This window comes from Cyprinodon variegatus, unplaced genomic scaffold (assembly GCF_000732505.1).
Source record: "Cyprinodon variegatus isolate N-32 unplaced genomic scaffold, C_variegatus-1.0 Scaffold768, whole genome shotgun sequence".
NCBI lineage: Eukaryota > Metazoa > Chordata > Actinopteri > Cyprinodontiformes > Cyprinodontidae > Cyprinodon > Cyprinodon variegatus.
The window spans coordinates 134,276-155,622 of NW_015151221.1; the positions used below are offsets into that span (position 1 = coordinate 134,276).

Below are 21,347 nucleotides of genomic sequence, written 5' to 3' on the forward strand. Positions count from 1 at the left end.
GCAAGTCATGAGGCCCTCCGGACTCCGTTTTCTAAATGAAATGGAGAACTTACTTTGATCATCAAAAGAGGACTTCAGACCTCTGAGCAAAAGCCCAGTTTCTTGTGAGCGCATGCACGAGCCCATTTCTCTTCGTGCACACTCTGTTTAAAAGTTTCTGTTTGCATCTCTCATACAAGCCTACTTTGCAAAAAAAAAAAAAGAAAGATTTGCAATTTCTTCACTATGTCAGACATACCGGTAAGTGAAAGTGGGGATGAGCACATAGGACGACCTTATGTAAACATATCACCAGAATGATTGACAATTAGGAGGACCACTTATTTAGATAATCCACCCAGGGGGGAAAAATACATCCTCCACTATATCTTTAATTTTCAGCAAATGATGCTAGGTTACAGCATGTGTGACCTTCTGTTGTTTATCTTCCTTTTGGATCATATAATGATGCCTTATGGACATCTGTCTAGCAACCTTTGCTATGGTTTTGCAGCTTACTGAACCAGATTGAAAGACCATTTAGGGACTAAAAAAAACTTTTGCTGTTATTTTGAGTTACATAGCTTACCAGTTCATGAGTTTTTGATATTTAACTTTTTTTTTTTTTCAAATATTGAAGTTTTCTTACAGTTTTCAAACAGTTATCAAACCTTTTCCTGGTGTTCCGATTTGATTGAAACAGAGTGTACATGTGATTTGATTTTTAGGCTTCAACAAGGTTTCATTTATTTTACACAAGTACAGGGATGCCAGTTTGGTGGCAATGTTGAATACACATGGGTACAGCAAGACCAGTGGCTGTTTTTTTGTAAAAAAAAATTGGATTATGACATAAAAAAAACATTTATTATTAGTTTGGATATCCTGAAGTGGAGGGATGATTCACTTTAGGATTAACAAACACTTATGGAACAGTAAGTCCCAGTAAGACAGGAACATATAGAGGAAGACAGCAATGATTTGACACTAAAATCTGTGATGGGACATGAATCTGAGCAGGAAAACTATTGACTGGGAGGTGAGGCTGGCGCTCCTATAAAGCAGGGAAATGGAAGCAAGAAGGGCGGAGGGTGAGCTTATCCTCCCGTGTGTGTGAAAGGAAGGAACAGACGAAAGAGAGACCTGCTCACACACAGTCTCTCGCTCCCTCACACACACACACACACACACGCGCTCTCTTTCTCTCTTTTTGACGGGGAGAACCGGGAAGGGAAGAATGAGGAAGAGGTCCGCTGCGCTACGCGCCTCGTCTCAGCGAATGCGGGTTTGCTGATGAAGCGCTGCTCCGGTCATCCGATCATACAGGTCACTCAGGTCGCGCTGCATGGAAACAAGGAGTAGGCAAGAAGAGCAAAAGATAACGGCAACAAATAAAGGGGAGGAAAAGTGTTTGTGCATGGGAATCCGGAGTACTCTTCCCTCCCTTTGTGCGTCTCGGTGGTTGGATACGCTGCCTTGACTAGCGTATAAGAGCTCCCTGCGTCTCCATTATCGTCCCTCACTACTGGCTTTACCTCGGCACTACTCCTCCTTCTCCTGCAAGTACTCCTTACATTAGAAGAGCTGTATTACTACTTAACTACGAGCCAGCAACTCCGGATTGGAAAGGTAAGGCATGGAACAGTTTCCTTGGTGCCTTTTTTAAAATATTTTTTTATTTAGTCGCGGGGGTCCAGGTCTGATCCGCTGCATTGTGTTGAATGCAAGTTTTTAGGGAGGGGGTGGAGTAAATGGGATGGAACAAGGGGGACAATCTTAGAGACCCGAGATGGTCTTGGAAGCACCATGCGTCAGATGGACCTGGATGCGTTTCCTCACTCCATCCTATCCACGCGTTTCCAAGCTGCGCCTTTAATCTTTGATTTTATTTTTCTAAAATATCATGTAAGTTTTTAATTAAACCGGCTCCTTACGTTTTACGTTGTGAGCAGCTGCTGAGTTTTTTTTCTTCGTTATTCATCTTGTTATCCCATTGATTCCTTCCCCCACCCCATGCCCCTCATGTTTAAGCCCATCCACCTACCTCACCTATTTATAGAGTGATGGTTAAGGATTCAGAGCACGTTCGGATCGCCGCGCTCTCGCCTCTTTATATGCGTTCAGTGTTGATACTGGGTGACAAACATGCGCAGTACCTGCTTAGCCAACGAAAGGGATGGATGCGCACCGAGAGGCACTTTTGCGCAATCCCGCAGGCCTTGCATCCTTTGCCCCAAACAGCCTGGGCTGTTTCAGTGGGGGGGCTGCTGGAATGCCTGTGCGCTTTTGTCATCAGGTGAACATCTGTAGCATTAAAGACTTCATTTGGATCGTCATAAAAAATAAAATTAAAATAAATTTTATATATATATATATATATATATATCACATGTAATTTATAAAATAGGTTTCTTATAGTGAAGCAATCCATGCCTACGAACCATTCTCTTGTGCAATCAAGGCTTTTCCAGACGCTTTTTTCCCCTCAGCTGACTTAATTTGTTTGGTTTTTATGGGTATGACAAGGAGGAACTGTGGGACATCATCTATGGAATATGAAAAATGTATTCATGACGCTGAGAGGGTGAGAGTCAAATGCAGCCAGAGATCATAAACTGCTTTTATTTGTCCCTCCATCAGCAGTTAGGATGTTTAAAGCTGATGGAATTTAACATCTTGTGATGCCACAGTCATGCTTCCTTTTAGGCACTGGAGAGGGCAAAGAGGGGTGTTGCAAAAGGATTAAAATGTATTTCTAGCTGTATTTCAATAATTACTTGGCTCCACAATGAGAAATTTGACTTTTTTAAATAGCTGGTGATGTATCACAACTTTTTCCAGGCTTGCAGCCACTGCAATGCAACAACTGATTGGTCAAAGGAAACCATAGAAAATGACTGTCTACAAAGATTTATGGTGCTTGGAAGACAATCACGTTTTATGTTATGAGGTTAATGGAAAAAGAAATTGGAAAAATATAAATGTTCAGCCTTTTTGGGGAGGTAGGCAATTTTGTTTGCAGTTATTATTTTTTTCTCAGCTCATCCAGCACACCAAATGGGACCCTGTTGACCATACAGTAGCTTACAGTAAACAGAACAATCTGATTAAGAGGAGCTGAAGTGGGTCTAATGCTGACAATATGTTTTTTTTCAGTTTTATTTTAAACACCTTTAAGTGGAAAGGTACAGTAGAGTTTATCTCTCTTCTTTTTAATAAAAATCCATCCACACTGAAAACGTAATGCGTATCAAAAGGGCAGATTGCATCTTGTGCTGTTATCAATAAAGGTTGGCTTTGTAGAGAGAGTTCAGATCAAACCGGTTTGTGCAAAAAGAAAAAAAAAAAAGAATTTCAAAGAAAATAAGTTACCCAGACCGTCTTTCCCATTTTAGGCTATAGGTACAATCCATTTTTTCCCCTATTCATGGGAACTTTTGATATTACCTCTAAGCAATATATACCTGAATTTACAAGATGCCTTTAAGTTTTTTGCTATTTCATTGGCTGAAATTCAAGAACACCTTTAGAAAAACAGACTTTCCACCAGTTACTGGTTAAATCTTATTAAAAATATACCATTGGAATATTTTTAGCTACACTTGTTTTTGGTACTTGGAAATTTGCTCTGAATTTACTAAAAATCTGCAAAAATTGGAGATCTGCCTGATGGGTCTTGCATCATTTTACTTTCCCGAGGTGGGAAATTACTGATACCTTGACACAACCTCAGCTCCAAAATCCAAAGGTTGATGTAGATTGCATGACCAAGACTTCTTCCAAACCATCCAAGTGTAATGATGGAGGATGGATATAAGTAATGCCATTTAATTTATTAGAGTAAGTATGAAAAAAATCCTGTTCATTCTTTCTCTCAGGGCCACAGTGTGGGGTAGAATATAATAATCTTTTACTGTAACACAGTGGGAAAATAAGTAAATAAGTGAGGTTTAGTAAAGATAACTCAATACTTCATAACAGTGAAATGTGCCACCAGACTAATGCATGAAGTGCTTTAATTAGCAAGCATCATGTCTTTTTAATCCCTGACAAACAGAATCGGCAGTAATATTACCCTTGTGAGAGGGTGTTTACAGAAAATGTGGGCTAATTTTGCCCAGTGGCAGCTTTTTAAACTAAGTTGGAAAATATCCAAAAAGAACCCTGCTCTCATAATACTGGAATTAACGTGGAACAAGAGGCAGAAGTTTGTAGCTCAGGAAATACGTGTACCCATTCCTTAGCAGTCAGCATGCGAATGACCTGGAAGAGCAGCAAGGGAGGAGTTTTATTCTTTCATGGAGGATCAGTTATTGGCAGGATCAGAAGACACCTTAGATCAGGGAAGACTTGTTAGAGTACTTTCAGTTAATTATATGTTTAATGCATATCAATATCTGTGTGCATAATAAAATCCTCTTATTAATGGGCTTCTAAGAATTTATGGGGTTTTACTTGTTTACTAAATTCATTTAGGGCATCATTTCATAATGCTAAAAAGGCTGATTATTATCAGATGATCAGCTATTTAGGTCCAATAAGCATTTGCAGGTCTTCTCTCTGGTTCGGAACTCATCATCTGGATGAAGGGCAAACTGAGCGTACCTGATGTGGCTAAAGATTGACCAATATCGATTATTTTGACATCAGTCTAACCAATCCCATATACGTAAAGACTGGATTGTCTTGACAAAAATTGATATCATGATATATTTCTTCACTTCAGTCAGTTCAATGTAATTCATATATTAAAATAAACCGCATAAAAGGCCTACAAAATGCAAAGAAAACAGAATCCTGAACAAACTTATAAACATTTCATGCCAAGTAAATGAAACTCCTTCTGCATAATATTTTAGAAACTATTGATTAAAAAAGTCATGATGGTTAATGCCAACAGATGCAGATGTCATGCTCTCTGTGTGGTTTACTTCACTGTTAACATGTGCTGCTGCTCTTTCTGCTTGGCTCAAATCGTCCAAGACTGGAACATGGGTCAGGAACAAATACTAAAAACTTTTCATAAATGTGATATCACTGTTTTTTAGTGAAATTATACTTTTATTATATATTTTGATATTGTCCATCCCTTTGCAATGTTCTGTTGATGTATTTATTTATGTTTTTTCTTACGGACTGATTTTCAAAGCCAACAATCCTATTTCTTCTATTTGATAAAAATTAATCGATAACAAATGTTAATCAATTATAAATTGAAAAAAGAAACATTGAGAAAGTTACAAAACATTAACATTGAGTTGCAAATAAAGGAAGCATCTTTTTATGCACTTCAAGGGATCTGATAATAAGCAAGCCCATCAGCAGGATTTTGATTTTGTTTAGAAAAATGTCTTGATCCTCAATGGATATTATCAGATAAAATGTAATGGTGATTCCACACCTGAGGATGGAGCTTTATTCAGGATTCAAAAGTGATACACCAGATAATTATTTCCGACCTCAAAACCACGTTTAGCCATGAACTAGATAAACTTTATGCTAATATCCTTTTAAATTTTAAGTCATTTTCCTGTGATCATGCTACAAATGTCTTAGTGTTTCTTATATGAGGTATAATCCTTAAAGCAAAAAGGGACAGAAACAAAGTAGGTCTGTTTTTTTTTGTGTTTTTTTTTATATCCAAAATGTTTTTATACTCAGCTTAGAGCAGTGAAGGACAAAGATGTCCCACTGTTCTTAGTAAACAAAGATGAAAACCACATGAAAAGTCAAACATGGAGGTGAAGTGGGTTCATTCTATGTAACATTGAACAGCCACCTATAGCAATACAGATTTACTATATGAACTTAACCAAATTCGTTCATCGTCTTTTTTTTAAATGTAATGTTTATTTCATTATTCTTCGACAGTAATTGTGACGTTTAGTTGAAAAATAAAGGAATTGAGTGAGTGCAGTTATCCAGCTTGGCTGCTCTGCGGTGGATTTAATTCTAAATTCTAACCCTGCTCTGTTGTTTGACTCCATTTATAGTCCTGCTTCAGGCATTGTCTAGATTGCCTTATGATCTACTCCCATTTAACTCTAGTGATTTTGTAAGCAGAGGTGTTCAAGGTCAAGTCATTGACTGGTGGTGGTAACCCTTAACTATTAACTATTAAACATCCGCTGCCATCCTTCTGGTTTCCAAAAAGCCTGATGCTCTGCATTATTGCCTCACTTTTCTTTACACTCATTGTACTGACACAAACTTAAATGCTTGGAAGCACAGGGCATAGGGTTTAGATGCAGCTCTTATTGGGATTCGGTTTTCTATGATACCTTCTCCAGGTAAACTATGCAACTTAAGTTCTTTACTGTAGAATAATCTTTATTACTAAAGAATTACTAAAAGCAAAAAGTATTGATCTGTTTGATCAGTTACACTCCCTTATTCTTACAGTTTAATTGGGAGCATTATGTTTAGGCATATATATGCTATAGACTGGCAAACCACTGCCCCACATGGTTTCATGGATGGTATTAAAATGAATGATATTCAGTTGTTTGATTAGCAGATTTTGACTTTTTTTAAAGATTTTTTTTTTATTTTTTTTATTTGATTATAAAAAAGGAGATATTTATGATGTATCTATGTGCGTTAAGGCCAGCAATTATTTTATTTCTTGTCCTTATAAATTAAACCAAAGAAATAAAAGGATCGTGCCTTCTTACTTTAAATGTATTCCAAAATCTGGGACCACTTCTGGGAAGTGACTTTTAGTCTGCCTCTGAAAGGTTAAACTATATAGCATATCCCTAATGACAGCAGACCATATCTGAAGCTACGCCACCTCTGACCCCCCTTCCCCTTCCCCTCTGCTCTTCTTCTTAAAGTGTTACCCTCCATAAATGATTAATCCAAGCTTGCCATCCCCCTTTTGGTCTTTTAGACATACCTTTGAAGGTTTTTTTTTCCACTTCATTCTAAAGCCTCTAAAGGTAAAAAAAAAAAAATAATAAAAATAAAAGTCTTGTAACAAGCTAAATTACCGGTACTTTATCTTTAAACAATATTTTTTTTCAGGAAAAAAAGAAAATCACAATTAAAAGTTATGATTCAAAAAAATAGATACTATCTTATTAGATACTTTTATTGCTAGCGTTGCAGTTATATATCCTTGGATGCTTTGAGTGTATTGATTAATTGCCTTATTCACTGAGTAGATAAATAAACTTTTGGTAGCATGACCAGCAATGTACATTGACGGTTTTCAGACATGTTCGCTTGGTGTCCCCAAAGTAGTTCTCCTTTTGATTCTTAAATGACATGGAGATGAAAGCTCTCACTCATATTCAGGCAGGTGTGCACAGATTGCTAAAATGCTATCACATTTTTCACATATGATGATTACAAAGAAACAAGCAGAAAAATCTGTAAATAAGAGCAAAAATAAGATTAAAAGAAGAAATAAAAATGTTTGGTGTTTAGATAATGACTTACTATATAGTTTAATTGATGGTGATATTAGCTGCTGGTTAAATGATTACCTTAGGAGGGCAATGGGAGCTATTAGATTATTGCTTCTTTTGGAAATCATGTTAAATGTAGTTTGGAAAATTGATGGCTGGCCTCAAATTTAAATTTGTGCATTTTTAGTGTCCATTAATGTTTTTCTTTTAAGTGTACTTGACTATCAAAAGAGCATATTTAAATGCTGCTAAGAATGTTGTAATTTCAGCGTAGTTTGTAAAAAAATTCTTAAAGGGACCCAAGTCATCTGGCTGTGTTGTATATAAAGTAGAGCAAAGCTGTTTTCTGGTGGTTGGTATACTTAAGAAATAAATAAAAGCTATGCCTTTTTTGATTTTTGTTATCCATTGTTTTGGATGTTATTGTCCACCTTTAAGACTCGCATACATATGTCAGCGGACAGATGGCCCTAAAGGCAGTGAGTGGGAAGTAATTACATGCGTGAGTGTGCCAGATTGATCACTTTCTTTTCTTCAAGTGTTATAAAATGAGAGGATTGGTTGACTTGAGAAATGGCTTCTGGGCATACCCAGACTAAAAGCTCCACATCAGTCCTAATGATGGTTAATGTCGACAATTTATCTTCAGATGTCTGCTGGGGCTATTTTGTGTATTCCTCTTGTCTTTTTTTTTTTGTCAGCCTCCTACACTAAAACCTGAAGGTTTTATTTTTCCACTCTTTGCAAGAGGTCGGAGTTTGATACTGTTTTTATTTCTTCTATCAGTTTTCTGTAATTTATATTTTACAGGTTCACTCCAGTTTGTTTTCTATATGTTCATATTTTACTATAGTTCTTTTTCTATTGGTTTCAGTCACTCTAAAATATTTTGTAAGGGGCTCTTACCTCATTCTTTTTAACTTTTGATCAGACTGCTTTTAAGAACCCTATATTAATTTTCTTAAGCTGTAACACATTGATTTATAGAACATTTTTCTTAGCATTAAAAATACTGGTTGAAGAAAATCTTTTCTACACCTATATTCACTTATATATGCGGAATGCAATGGCACTCATTTAAAAAATAAAAAAAGTGAAAAGATGGTTCAAAATTATTGCTATGGCAGTCCTTAACAAAATATTTACTTATGTCTTGGTTAAACACACAAAAAAGTTATCCATGTAACAATTTTTAATTTCTCACTTTCACTTTCAGTATGAGTTATTCCAATATGAAACTTATTTTTACAGGTTCTAAAAAATAAATGACTGAATAAAAAAACATTTTTGCCAATCAAGTATTGACAAAAGTAGCAGTTGCTCATTGTGCCTTTTTTTTTTTATCAGATTTTCCCATCACTTCTCTATCCCATAAAATCCTATTTAAAGTAAGTTTGTTGCTGTAACATGACAAAATATAGCTATTCAGTACTTGCAAAGTATATTTATTTCTAGGGGAAGAAAATTATTAATCTTGATCATTATATTTCAATAAAACATTTTTTTTATATTTATATAATTTCAATGTTTTGTAAGCTTATATGAATACATTTTCAATTACCAAGCTAGATATATCAAATAGAAAATACTGCTGTTCTCATGAGTCTGTTTTTCCACAAGCTGTTTAATGCAAAAACTATTTGCTATAATAAAATCTTTTAGATGGTCTATTGCAGCCTGTTAAATGGCACTAAGAAAGGCTTAAAATAACCATTTAGGAGAATAATGATGGTTGTTGTGCTGTCTCCTCTTCATAGCTGTGTGAGATGGATGAAAGGAAGAAAGTTTGGCCCAAACTGGCAGTACATCATATTTTTCCTTTACTTCTCTTTTCTTTCTTCATGTGAAACATATGGAGAATGGAACAGCTATGATAACGGTGGAGGGACATGTTGACAGCTTATTAGGACTTATTAGCCTTGAATAATTAGTTGATTCCTTCCTCGGGGGGAATTTTTAAATATTGATTTAATTCGTCTTGTTGACATGGTAACGTGAATCGAAAACAATGTTGAAACTTCAAGCAACAAATAAGTGTGGAGTTCGGAAAAAAACGTGCTGTAGCCATTAACCATTGACTCCAGCTGACGTAGAACAATTAATGAATTCCATCATATAATCAAAAAGAAGAAACTTCCATCTCCTGCTTGGCAGTTTTAGCATTCTTCACCTTTCAGACACCTTTCATCTAGATCAAATCCCTGATTAATTGTTGGAACGCAACAACAAAGTTCAGACTTTCAAACTCTGTCTGCGTGGATCTACATTAGGAAAAAATGGACATTGATCGCTCCATTCGCAGAAATCCTGTTCAGTGTGAATACACCATATGGTTAGGAGGTGGCTGCTAAGGATTACTTTTTTGTCTGTGATTTTATTGAATTAAAATTAAATTTTTATTTATTTATTTTTTTATAAATGTGGGATGTATGTATATATGTATGTGTGTGTATGTATATGTATGTATATATACAGTATATATATATATATATATATAAATAAAAATATTAGGCCTACAAACAATTGTGACTTCTTTTATCAACCCAAATGTTTAAATCATTGGTCTGTTATGTGTGTTTTTGTTTATATACAGCTAGTCTGACTTATTCAACAATTAGTTATTCATGAATGTGTAGAAGGAAAGTTCCCATGGAACAGCTGAAGCTTGATGAATTTTGCACAGTCAGTATGACTAAAAATTCAATATTGGCAAATGAATGCTAGTGTGCCGTTGATATGTGGAAGGCATGTGTGAGGAAAAGGTTTTGGCTAATGTTACGTCTGTAACTTAAAGGAATATTTTATTTTGGCTTGTGCTTAATAGTAGCCTTGTATTCCATGAGGACGGAAAAAATGTTTTATCCCAATACATTTTAAAGCTAATTAAATTAGTTATGTAGAATGTTTTGATAATTAGTTCATGATTTAACCTATAACCACGAAATGCTAGCAAAAAAACATCAAAAGATGTATATTATTAGTGATCTAGGGTAAATCCAGCTTTAAATTTATTTAATAACACTAGTTATCTATATATTATATTCATAGGACAAATCTATCAGTAAAATTCTGTTTGTAATGGTATTCATCTCTATATTTAGAGAGGACTTAGCAAATACTTACAGTAAGGTCTTGATTCATCAATCTTTGATTCAAATATCTGGTAAAGTCAAACATAAACATGCACATATTTAAATAACTTATATAAAGAGGTAGCAAGAAATTTTTGATTTGTAAGGCAACAGATAAAATAAATTTTATGTGAGTGAAATAAAAATATGTATTTATTAGTTTTGATTAACAAATACAGATATTATTTCTTTTAAATGTATTAAAATGTGCTTGTCCCAATTGATCCTTGGTACAGATTTTTGCTTGAGTAAATTTAAGCATGAAATATTGTGGTCAAAATAATTCTCCATCAGTGGAGGTTCTACAATAGTAGTGTTTGTTTATTCACCTCCACTGCTGCACCTGCCTGATCTTCATGTTGGAGTGGTGCCCAAGCCTGGTAGTCACATCTGTCTGACACAAAATAGAAACTGCACAGCCCCTAACGATACCTATTGGAGCAGTCCTAATTATTTCATCATATAGCAAAGATAAACAACAGATTCCCGATAGAAACTGCAGAGTTTCTTGGTTTGTAAGCTCCAATACAACCAACAGCCATGTGATTGACCTCACAGTAGTTTTTTTTATGTTTGGGCTACTTTATGGAACCATACAACATTTGTTTATATTAAACAGAGAAACGGATTCATCATTTCTTGTTATTCCTGCTCATTTTAATTGCTCTTACTTTTTAAAAGGAAATGTTCAAATAAGGTTTTCTGGACCATTTTGAAAATACAAAGAAATCCAACAAGTTTTCCATATTACAGCAATCAATCATTCAGTAGGTGGGACAGTAAGACAGCAGATTGGGAGTTGGTGATCAATGCATATATATGATCAGAATACAGGTACTGTATCATTTACACCCTTTTAATAGGTGTTAATCCATAAGAGGCTGAGGAACTACACCAAATGGTGTAAGGATAAGAAACATTGCAACGGCAATCTGGCTTTGCAGCGATCTTGCTGCAAGGGCTGTACAAAATATCATTTTACCGATGTGAAAAAGACAAACGTAATAAAATAATATATCAATTTTAGACAAGTTGTTAATCTTCAATTCAGTATTAAAAAAGCGTGTCTTTTTAAAACCAAGTAAGGTATGGATCATGGCATAGAAAGAGGTCATGGTCCATAAATCAATCGTGCTGCCTTACAGTTGGGAACACAAGAATTACTGTATTTGATGGCAGTATTTCTACAATACGAATCTCAATAGTGAAAGCGGCTCTAATTTTAAAGAATTTTAAAAAGTTTAAAATATTTTTTGGGTAAGTCACTAACAATATAACAGAGGTTTTAGTTTGCTTTTCTTTTTCAAACCAAACCAATTAAAAGTTACATTTTTACAGCTTTTTTTTACATTATAGATGCTACTGTACACACTTTGATTTATTGCTAACTTTGAAGTTTCCCATTAGACATTAACTTTATTGATATTTTTCTGCTTGTTTCTGGGTTTTTTTAATGATTGCATACCTAAAATTCAGCATTTGGAAACGAATTGGCAATTTTCTTACATATTCATCTTTAATCAAACAGGGTCACATTTCTGTGCTATTTGACTAACCGTCTAAATAATTTTTTTTTTTATCTCTTAAGGTTCAACAACTACACTTCAGCTAAAAGTCTTGGATTTACCATCACCATGGGCTACAGGTGTCACTCGTCTGTCCTGTCTCCTGCACTGATACTAGCTGTTGTTACTGTGATTCTCCTCCTGGAACCCCGGACCACGCTGGCTGGTGCCGCTCCCGAGCAAAGCCTGGGCAGCTCTGTTTCTGCCGTGTCTACAAATAAAACAGAATGCAGCAAACCTGAACAGTGTGAAAATGGGGTGCTGCTACCCATGTGGGAGCCGCGAAACCCATCATTTGGAGACAAGGTTGCCAGAGCAACGGTTTACTTTGTAGCTCTGGTCTACATGTTCCTTGGTGTGTCAATAATTGCAGATCGTTTCATGGCATCGATAGAGGTCATTACATCACAGGAAAAAGAGATTACTATCAAGAAGCCGAATGGAGAAACCACCAAAACTACGGTGCGAATCTGGAACGAGACTGTCTCTAATCTCACCCTCATGGCTCTGGGCTCATCTGCTCCTGAAATCTTACTCTCTGTCATAGAAATAGTGGGTCATGGGTTCGATGCTGGCACACTGGGCCCCTCTACTATTGTGGGTTCTGCAGCATTCAACATGTTTGTCATCATTGGGATCTGTGTGTACGTTGTGCCCGATGGAGAGACGAGGAAGGTCAAGCACCTCAGAGTCTTCTTTGTCACAGCCGCCTGGAGTATCTTTGCCTACATCTGGCTCTACCTGATCCTGTCGGTGATATCCCCTGGTGTGGTGCAGGTCTGGGAAGGTCTGCTCACTTTCCTCTTCTTCCCGATCTGCGTTGTGTTCGCATGGGTGGCAGACCGTAGGCTGCTATTCTACAAGTATGTCTACAAGCGTTACCGCACTGGCAAGCAGCGTGGCATGATCATTGAGACGGAGGGAGATCGTCCGCTTCCTTCCAAGGTAAGACTTTGTCAAATGACATAGATGTCATTGCTACCACACGTTTTTTGGGAGACCTGTTCTTCTGAAAGTATATTTTTCAGAACAGTCAGCCAAACAGAACAATATAGGCAAATAGGATATTTATTTACACAGCTCAAAAAATTTTAATGGAAAGCTCATAGTTGTTCATAAAAAATAAACAATAAAAGGCATTAGAAATTGTACAGTAATGTCAAAATCACAAAGAAAAATCAGTGAGGTGGTCCTTGTTCATTAATACATGGGAGAAAAACAGTTGCTCTGTTATGCTGTAGTAAGTTTATTGGTGTTTTTTAATTTGAAATTAACAGCATTAGTGTGTGCTGTAAAGTTAAATGATGGAATTAAACTTGTAGCTACAAACGAAAATGACCTCTGATCTAATTCCATCTGTTTATTGCCTGTGATCTTTGTATTGTGACGCACTGCATTTCTGTAATTGCTTCTGTTGTTGTGGTGGAGACTCTTTTCTTTTTTATTTATTTATTTTTTTCCAATTTTAAGACATGTATAGAACTGTTTTGGGTTAGAATTTTTTTTCTCCTGTGTCTTTGGAGATTTTACTTTCTAGTAAGGATGAAACAGCCTATCAAATGTAGCAGTACGTAGCTCTGATAAAGGAGCTTTTAAAATATCTAAATAAATAAATATAGATAGATATAGTTTGACTCACATTCCTTCATGTTAGACTTTAGTTTTTTGTCAGTTGTGTTCTAAACTATGTTTCTATAATATAGTTTATTTGTACAATCTTAATAATTTTATAGCAAAGCTTTTATTAAAAATATCTGAGATATTAATAAAAAAATGGCAGTCTGTTTTAGTGCATTCAGTGACAATAGATTGAGAAATATTTAATATTTGTAAATTGGCACTTAAAAATAAGTCAGTATTCATTTATTTCTATAAAATGAAATTTCCAATGATTTAGTTCTGACTGAATTATGCCTGATGCATAATCATCAAGAATTCAGATGCCTCTCAAAAGCCTCTTGAAAGCACAAAGCTAGAAGGGTTATAGTGAAGCTGTTTATAGTGTTTAACAACTACTTTTATTTGAAGCGGTTTGCTAAAATATGAGGCTAATGTTAATTTTCTTCTTTGCATTGAATTTACTAGCATCTTATTTTGTAGGGGTTAGAGTAAATTGAATGCAGAAATTCAACTGTGTTGCAGACTTGAAGCTGCAAACCCATTACACACAAATTTGACAACCTTCAAATCTGCTTGATGACAATGTCTTTTACACTAATTAGTAATGACTTAATTTAGATTTTAACCCTTTGCTTTGAAAAAGCCTGGTGCTCAACACAAAACAGAATATAATATAAAAAACTCTGGGTGTGCCAAGATTAAATCGTGCCAGCTGCAAAATCCTGTGTATTTCATGCAACTTTTGCTTCTTGTCGCTACAAAAAACATGTTGCATTTTTAATTCCTACTTTTATTCTGCATCATAAGATGTCAAAAAGGCTTTAAAAGGGATAGAGATCCTGTCATTTTGCAGAATCACAGAGGTATTGTGCATCAATTTAAGCAAGAATTCTGAATTTAGACTGATGTACTTGTCTAAGACTGATTCTTATTTAAAAGCCTGGAGACAAATGAAAGTGCTGTCAGCAAGTGCTTCAATAGTATGGGATACCAGAGCTGCCACATTAGTTGGGTATTTGCCAGGTGATGGACCCCGCCAAAAATGGTCTTAGAAAAAGAGCAATTGTGATGTCTTGTGAAGCCATAACGACCAGATATTTAATGAATTAAACAAATTAACTCCCCTAAATAATAAGCTAAAAGTATGTTTAAATGTATTTTTATTGGTTCATTATCTTGATTAAGTTAATACATTGTCATGCTATTTTACACTATGCTAAAAAAAATAGCATAAGAGATGAGTCAAATTTGCTCTTTTTAATCAGCCTAAGGAATTCTCATCACCCCGACATTGAAAAGTTATCTGTAGGCAGCTTGAACTTTCTCAAAGTTTGTTTTTACAAGATGTACAGCACATGCATGTGGAATGGTCTTTCTGTCCAATGTAAGCAGATCTTTGGACTCATCCTGGAAAGGATTGCCCAGATCCCTAAAACAAGCAACCTCTCGGCCTTGTCATTGAAGGACTTCTGAGACTGGTCTGCTCATAATGTCAGTTGCTTCTGAGATGCTAACTTATACTAGTTGACATACTGGCCAACTTCTGGTCCGGACACCAACCTCAGTGCAGATGGATCCTCAGTAACTCCAATGGCACCACCATCACCTTTAAGAACTGCATTAGCCTGTTCATGAGCTTGGTCAATGTCTATGCCTGAGAAAGTATCTATCAGAGATAAAGAAACTATCTCTCTGAGGGGAAAGGGGAACCATCGAGCATACTTCACATAGTTGTTTGCAAAGAAGAAGGGATTAGAGCAGAAAGTTATTTACAATATTACTTGAAATGTGTCTCTCTGACAGACCTGACCAACAAAAAAAACAAAAAATACAAACTCCCAGAAATGAAAACGAGGACTCTCCTCCTTAAAACATCCTCTTAAAGGAATACCGTTTATCACATTATTATTAAAAAGACAACTCCCACTAAATCCTGCAGATTTTCACTCAAGATCATCTCAGAAATCTTAAAAAAAAAGTATTGCCACCATAATGAAAACTGGAACCCATTGTAATTCAGTTGGCACCATTTCATTCTTCTGGTATACATTTTGATTGTTGGATTATTAATATTACAATTACTACTTTGAAAAACTTTTTTTTTTTTTTTTTTTTGTAGGAGCCATATTGGATTTTCAGCCAAACAACATTCTTTTATTAGAAGGTATATCCTGAAGAGAATTTCTGCCATATTTGGTGCTTTGTACCATCGGTGAAATGTTTTTCTATTCCACTATGGCTTCCACAAATTTTAAATTCGGACTGATAATCTTAATCTGATGAAGAGAACTGCTTATTTGCTTTCCTATTTGTTTTTAGTCAATCTTAACATTTTGTAGATGCATATGTGCATATATGCATATATATGTTAACATGTTTTCATTCAACACATTTTTTTAATTAATTGTAAAGAACAAGCATGTAAACTAAACAAATTGATAGCTTATCCCTAAGCACATCTGTTTGGATATCTCACCATTTCTTTCAGCGTGTCACTGAAACTAGGTTCAGTTGGTTTATTTCTAGGTCCCTATTCTAACTTTTTATAAAAAATTTTAATATTGACATACTGTACGTAAAAGTGCACCACTCTATACTTACTCTGGTTTTTCACTGCTTAAACTCTGAGCTCTTTAAATATTTTCTCTTGTGTGTGTTAAAAGTTTCTTTTTAAAACAAGTATTATTGCTTTACTGCTCTCTTCTTTTTGGTTAGTTTTGCTTCAATTTAAGTTGATGGTAAAAATGTTTTTTTTTTATTTTTTTTTGTTTATCTGTTTTCTAATTTTGAAGTAAATGCAAAGTTCAACCATTATTAATTTTGAATTTTTTTTTGTCTCTGGTTACTAATGTTTTTTTCTTTTTATTTCTATTTTAAGGTGGACATTGAGATGGATGGAAAGATGCTAAATTCTCATGGTGTTGACTTCCTTGATGGTCCGCTGGGTTTGGATATTGATGAAAAGGATTTGGACGAGGAGGAAACCCGCAGAGATATGGCTAAGATCCTGAAGGAGCTCAAGCAGAAACACCCTGACAAGGAGGTTGGTAACATAGTGATTCATTACTACCCAATAAAGATAATCTTTACCCCTTAGTGTTATTTCCTGCTGTGTGAAACAAATAATACTCTCCAGCCCGATCGTTGTGACCAATAATTGCTTATTACCTCATAATGTTTTAGATTAAGCTGATTCAATAAAACTTGAAGCAAGTTTCAAACTAAATAAGAAAATGTCAACATTTTGGTTTAAAAATAGATAAAAAGGCTTTTAATTGACTAATGTACTACTTACAAGAATATATATATTTACCAGTTACTATACTGCAGAAAATACACTTGAATGTTCCTAGATTTGCTCAAACCTGTTTCGAGAAAAACTAAAATGGTGGTAGGGATAAGTAAAAATTGCTTCGCTAGAATTCTTAAAACTTCTAAAATACATTTCTTAAATAGTCTTAAGTGGCCTTGCTCTTAAGTTAGGAGTCAACATCAACATTAATCTCTAAATCAAGCATAAGTTCTTTTCTCGGTATCCAGAATATGTCGAAGACATCCAGCAAGTGAGAAACGGCATCCCCAGGTGGATGTGACATTGTAGTCTTTGCGCAGCTGGAACTCCACAACTCGGTGACCGATCAAACGTTTGACATATTTTGTTTACCAATTAAATAAGGTTTGTTTTTTTTTTCTCTCTCCAAAAAAGAGCACTAGTGGCTCTTAGAGGAGAAATGACTGGATATGAACAGGAAGGCTAAGTCCAGATTGCTGATTTAGAAAAATTATAAAAGAAAGTGCTTTAATAATAATTTGTGTGAAGCTACAACTAGAATTTTTTAAAATTTCAAATAAGTCATAAAATTCAAATAATCCAGATTGGCACTTTTGGTCCTACTTTGGATCAATTGTGCCAGATTAACCTTTCACATACATGAAAGGTCACAATTTCACAATACTTATGACTAGAGACCTGCAATATTAAGCAGTTGTTGAGCAACATCAACAAGTCTTTTGAGCTGGAGACATCAGCTATGAATTATAATGCGAGAGAAATAAATTATAATTTTGGACATATTTGAAGCTAAATAGGTCAAGTTGGTTAAAACTTAGTTTGTACACATACCTCAAGAAATCTTATCTTTCAAACGAGACACATCCCAAGCATGTGGGATTTATAATATTATTTACTGGTTTAAATTTTGGTTTGATTAAAAATGTGGGAGCTAAGGGGTTTATGGGCCTTTGGCAACAATTTGGAAATATCTGGGTTAGGAAGTTTTCTAGTGGTGTGGAAATTTAAGTAAAAACCAAAATGTCTTATTTAATTGCTTCAGGGTGCAGGTTTTAATACAATTCAAATTTTCTTCTTACTAGGTGGAACAACTCATTGAACTCGCCAATTACCAAGTCCTTAGCCAGCAGCAGAAAAGTCGAGCCTTCTATCGATGTCAGGCCACCCGACTCATGACTGGTGCAGGCAACATTCTGAAGAAACATGCTGCAGACCAGGCTCGAAAGGCTGTGAGCATGCACGAGGTCCGCTCCGACGCTGGTGATAATGATCCAATCTCCAAGATCTTTTTTGAGCCAGGCTCCTACCAGTGTCTTGAGAACTGCGGCACAGTGGCTGTAAATGTGGTCCGGAGAGGCGGGGATCTGGGCAAGACTGTGTCTGTGGAGTACCGGACGGAGGACGGCACTGCCAATGCTGGTTCTGACTACGAATTCACAGAGGGTGTGGTAGTGTTCAAGCCAGGCGAGACCATGAAGGAAATTCGTGTGGGAATCATCGATGACGACATTTTCGAGGAGGATGAAAACTTCCTTATTCATCTGTCCAATGTCAAGGTGTTAGCCTCAGAAGGTGAAGAGCCAGAGGAAAATGAAGCAGCTAATCATGTTGACTCTATTGCGTGTATTGGCATACCATCAACAGCCACCGTTACCATATTCGATGACGACCACGCCGGTATCTTTACGTTCGAGGAGCCTGTTTGCCATGTCAGTGAGAGTGTTGGTATAATGGAGGTGAAAGTGCTGAGAACCTCTGGAGCTCGTGGTGTGGTCATGCTGCCATACAAGACTGTGGAAGGGACTGCTCGAGGCAACGGGGAGGACTTTGAAGACACTCATGGCGTCCTTGAATTTCAAAACGACGAAATCTTGTAAGTAGCTTTTTCATTTGAATTCAAATCTTAACGATGTCATAGTAACTCACATTTTGCATTAAGAATTGCAATTTATAATTTAGAGGATTCATTATCAGCTAATCTTTTATGTGGAAATGTTGGTTTGATGAGGTGGCCAGATTAATTGGAATGGCGGACAGCTTTATTCAACAAATTCAACAATTCCATACCTGTTAGCAGCTGCCCCTCTTCTCTTTCATTTCCTTTTTTCTAATATCTTCTTTTTTATGCTCTTTTTTTATGTTTAGGCTTGTGATTTATTTCATCATGCAGCTCTTTTAGTGTTCCTCGGGGAACATATTGATTCCTTCATGTATTCTTGCACAGTAAGCACTATAGACTTGGCTTCTAAGATTCCGGAAGCCACTGTTTAAGAGAATACAGTTACTGGTTGGGTACTTGGTAGTTTGAATTTTAATTAGATAAAATGTCCTAGTGAGGAAACTGAATGACATTTTTTGACAATGATTAGAGTACGATTTGCAAAGAGGCACTAGCTAGATGCTGGATATGGTTCAAGAATTCCAACAGCAGGATATCCTTAAATGCCAACAAAGAACATGTGTTTTGTTGACTTAATTTTAAAGCACAAAAGCCTTTTTAAGCCATAAATCAAGTTGCTCTTTTTAAGTGGCCTTTTACTGTGTGAGACCCTCCAGGGGCAACTGGTTGTAACAGGCTAGTGGCTTTTTGTTCAGCTTAGTCGGTGAAAAGGGCTCAGACCTTCATTTAAGATTCCCTGCAGTGAAAGGATGAATCTTCTGTTCAAAGCTTTACTGAACAGAGTTTCTGTTTAATGGCGACTCACGGTGAGCATTGTGGTTGCTGTTGGACCACATTACAGGAAGCCTTTTAGGTCAGTGGTCAGATTCGGCATCTGTAATCTTCTTTGTGAAACACAGTGTGGGAAACTTGATCCGAATATCAACCGTTGATGTAACATAGCAACCTGGATTTTCTTCCCACAAAATTTTTCTGGAACAGTAAACTTGGATATTAAGTTTCATAAAGTCATCATCTATCAGTCATGATGTTATTTTGTTCATGCTGATAAAATAAGATCATGCTGAAAGAAATGGTTGAAACTGAACATGATTTTCATCTTTTCTTTCAAACACGGCACAGTGCTTAATGGTTATATTTGTCCAAAACAGTTTTCCTTATATTTAACAGATGGTTCTCGGTATGCCCTTTTACTTTTTGTAAAACACTAGCTGCTTTCATTTAAACCATTTCCATAAATTGCCGTATACTGAAAGTCTTCTTGTCTTGGCCTTCAGATTTTTTTTGAAGGATTTTCCAAACTCCATAATATCAGGAGTTCATCCACATATGTTCTATAACCCTGGTTAATTAATGAAAACTTTGTGACAGTTTTAATACAGGGCCAGATGGCTACATAATCTATTCATGAAATGGGATTCATGTAGATCTATCTTTGACGGACTTCATTAGTACTGAATTTCTGCAAGTTCCCCCCCCCTAACACTAATGGGATATCTTGAATTATGTTATCTGATAAAAATGTAAAGGATTATTAAAGGATAATTTAAAGTATTCAATAATTCAACCTCTGATCAATTTGAATGCTTAGGGATATCAATGTTAGGTTGCTCATAAAGAAAATCCACATAATTTTTTTTAGGTTGTCATGAGTTTCTTGTCTTTAAAACAATTTAAAATTTAACATCAAAAAGACCATTTGGAATTGAGAGGTGTTTTTTGTCTTTTTGTTTTATTGCTTTATTTAGAATACAGACTTTATTTGTTAGAAGCACAATATTGCTCCTTGCTGGGGTGGAAGGAAATGGTCTAAGTTTGCTTCTAGAACTTTTGGATATAAAGGTAAAATATCTCATTGTTTTAGTGCGTGGAAGTAGAGTTCTCTTTCTGATATACAACAACAATATCCGATACAGCTGCTGTTTCGCATACAATGTAGAGGAAGTTGCTGGTCTAAAGTATTTTATTTCTGGTGGTTTACTAAAGTAGTGGTCCACAATATACCGAGAAATTTCCAATGTTAAAACGGGTTCCTTTAGAGTTTACCACAATAATTTTTATTGCCAATAAATGGCAAAAACTACCGGCCCTCTGATTCATAACATGAACAGATCTTCTTAGGGAGTTTAGATGTAGCATTAAAGAACCAAACATGAAAAACCTCAGTTGCTGTCTAAGTGTTTTATTATAACCATGATAACTGACCGTTATCTCATGATGTAGATAACCGATAAGATAACCCTTTATTGCAGGGATGTCAAAGTCAAATACACCGATGGACAAAAAAACAGATTTGCTACAAGCCTGGGTAAATGTTTATTAAAACATATTGAAATGAACAAAGCCTATTGAACCAAGACCTAACACATAGTTAAAAAAAAATAAATAAATAAATAAATAAATATATATATATATATATATATATATATATATATATATATATATATA

The 21,347-nt window shown here is 35.6% G+C and overlaps 1 protein-coding gene across 2 annotated transcripts in view; it reads left to right on the top strand.

Annotated features, from left to right (window-relative positions):
* The first annotated feature begins 1,153 nt into the window (after nt 1–1,153).
* slc8a1 (solute carrier family 8 (sodium/calcium exchanger), member 1) overlaps nt 1,154–21,347 on the top strand; it is a 170,667-nt gene continuing 150,473 nt past the window's right edge. Inside the window, exons 1-4 of one of the 2 annotated variants that reach the window (XM_015395944.1) lie at nt 1,154–1,608; nt 12,111–13,032; nt 16,586–16,750; nt 18,082–18,872. In XM_015395944.1, the coding sequence (XP_015251430.1) occupies nt 12,157–13,032; nt 16,586–16,750; nt 18,082–18,872 (1,832 nt within the window). In that variant the 5' untranslated portion in view covers nt 1,154–1,608; nt 12,111–12,156. The remainder of the gene's footprint in view (nt 1,609–12,110; nt 13,033–16,585; nt 16,751–18,081; nt 18,873–21,347) is intronic. The other variant, XM_015395945.1, reaches the window with a different exon arrangement.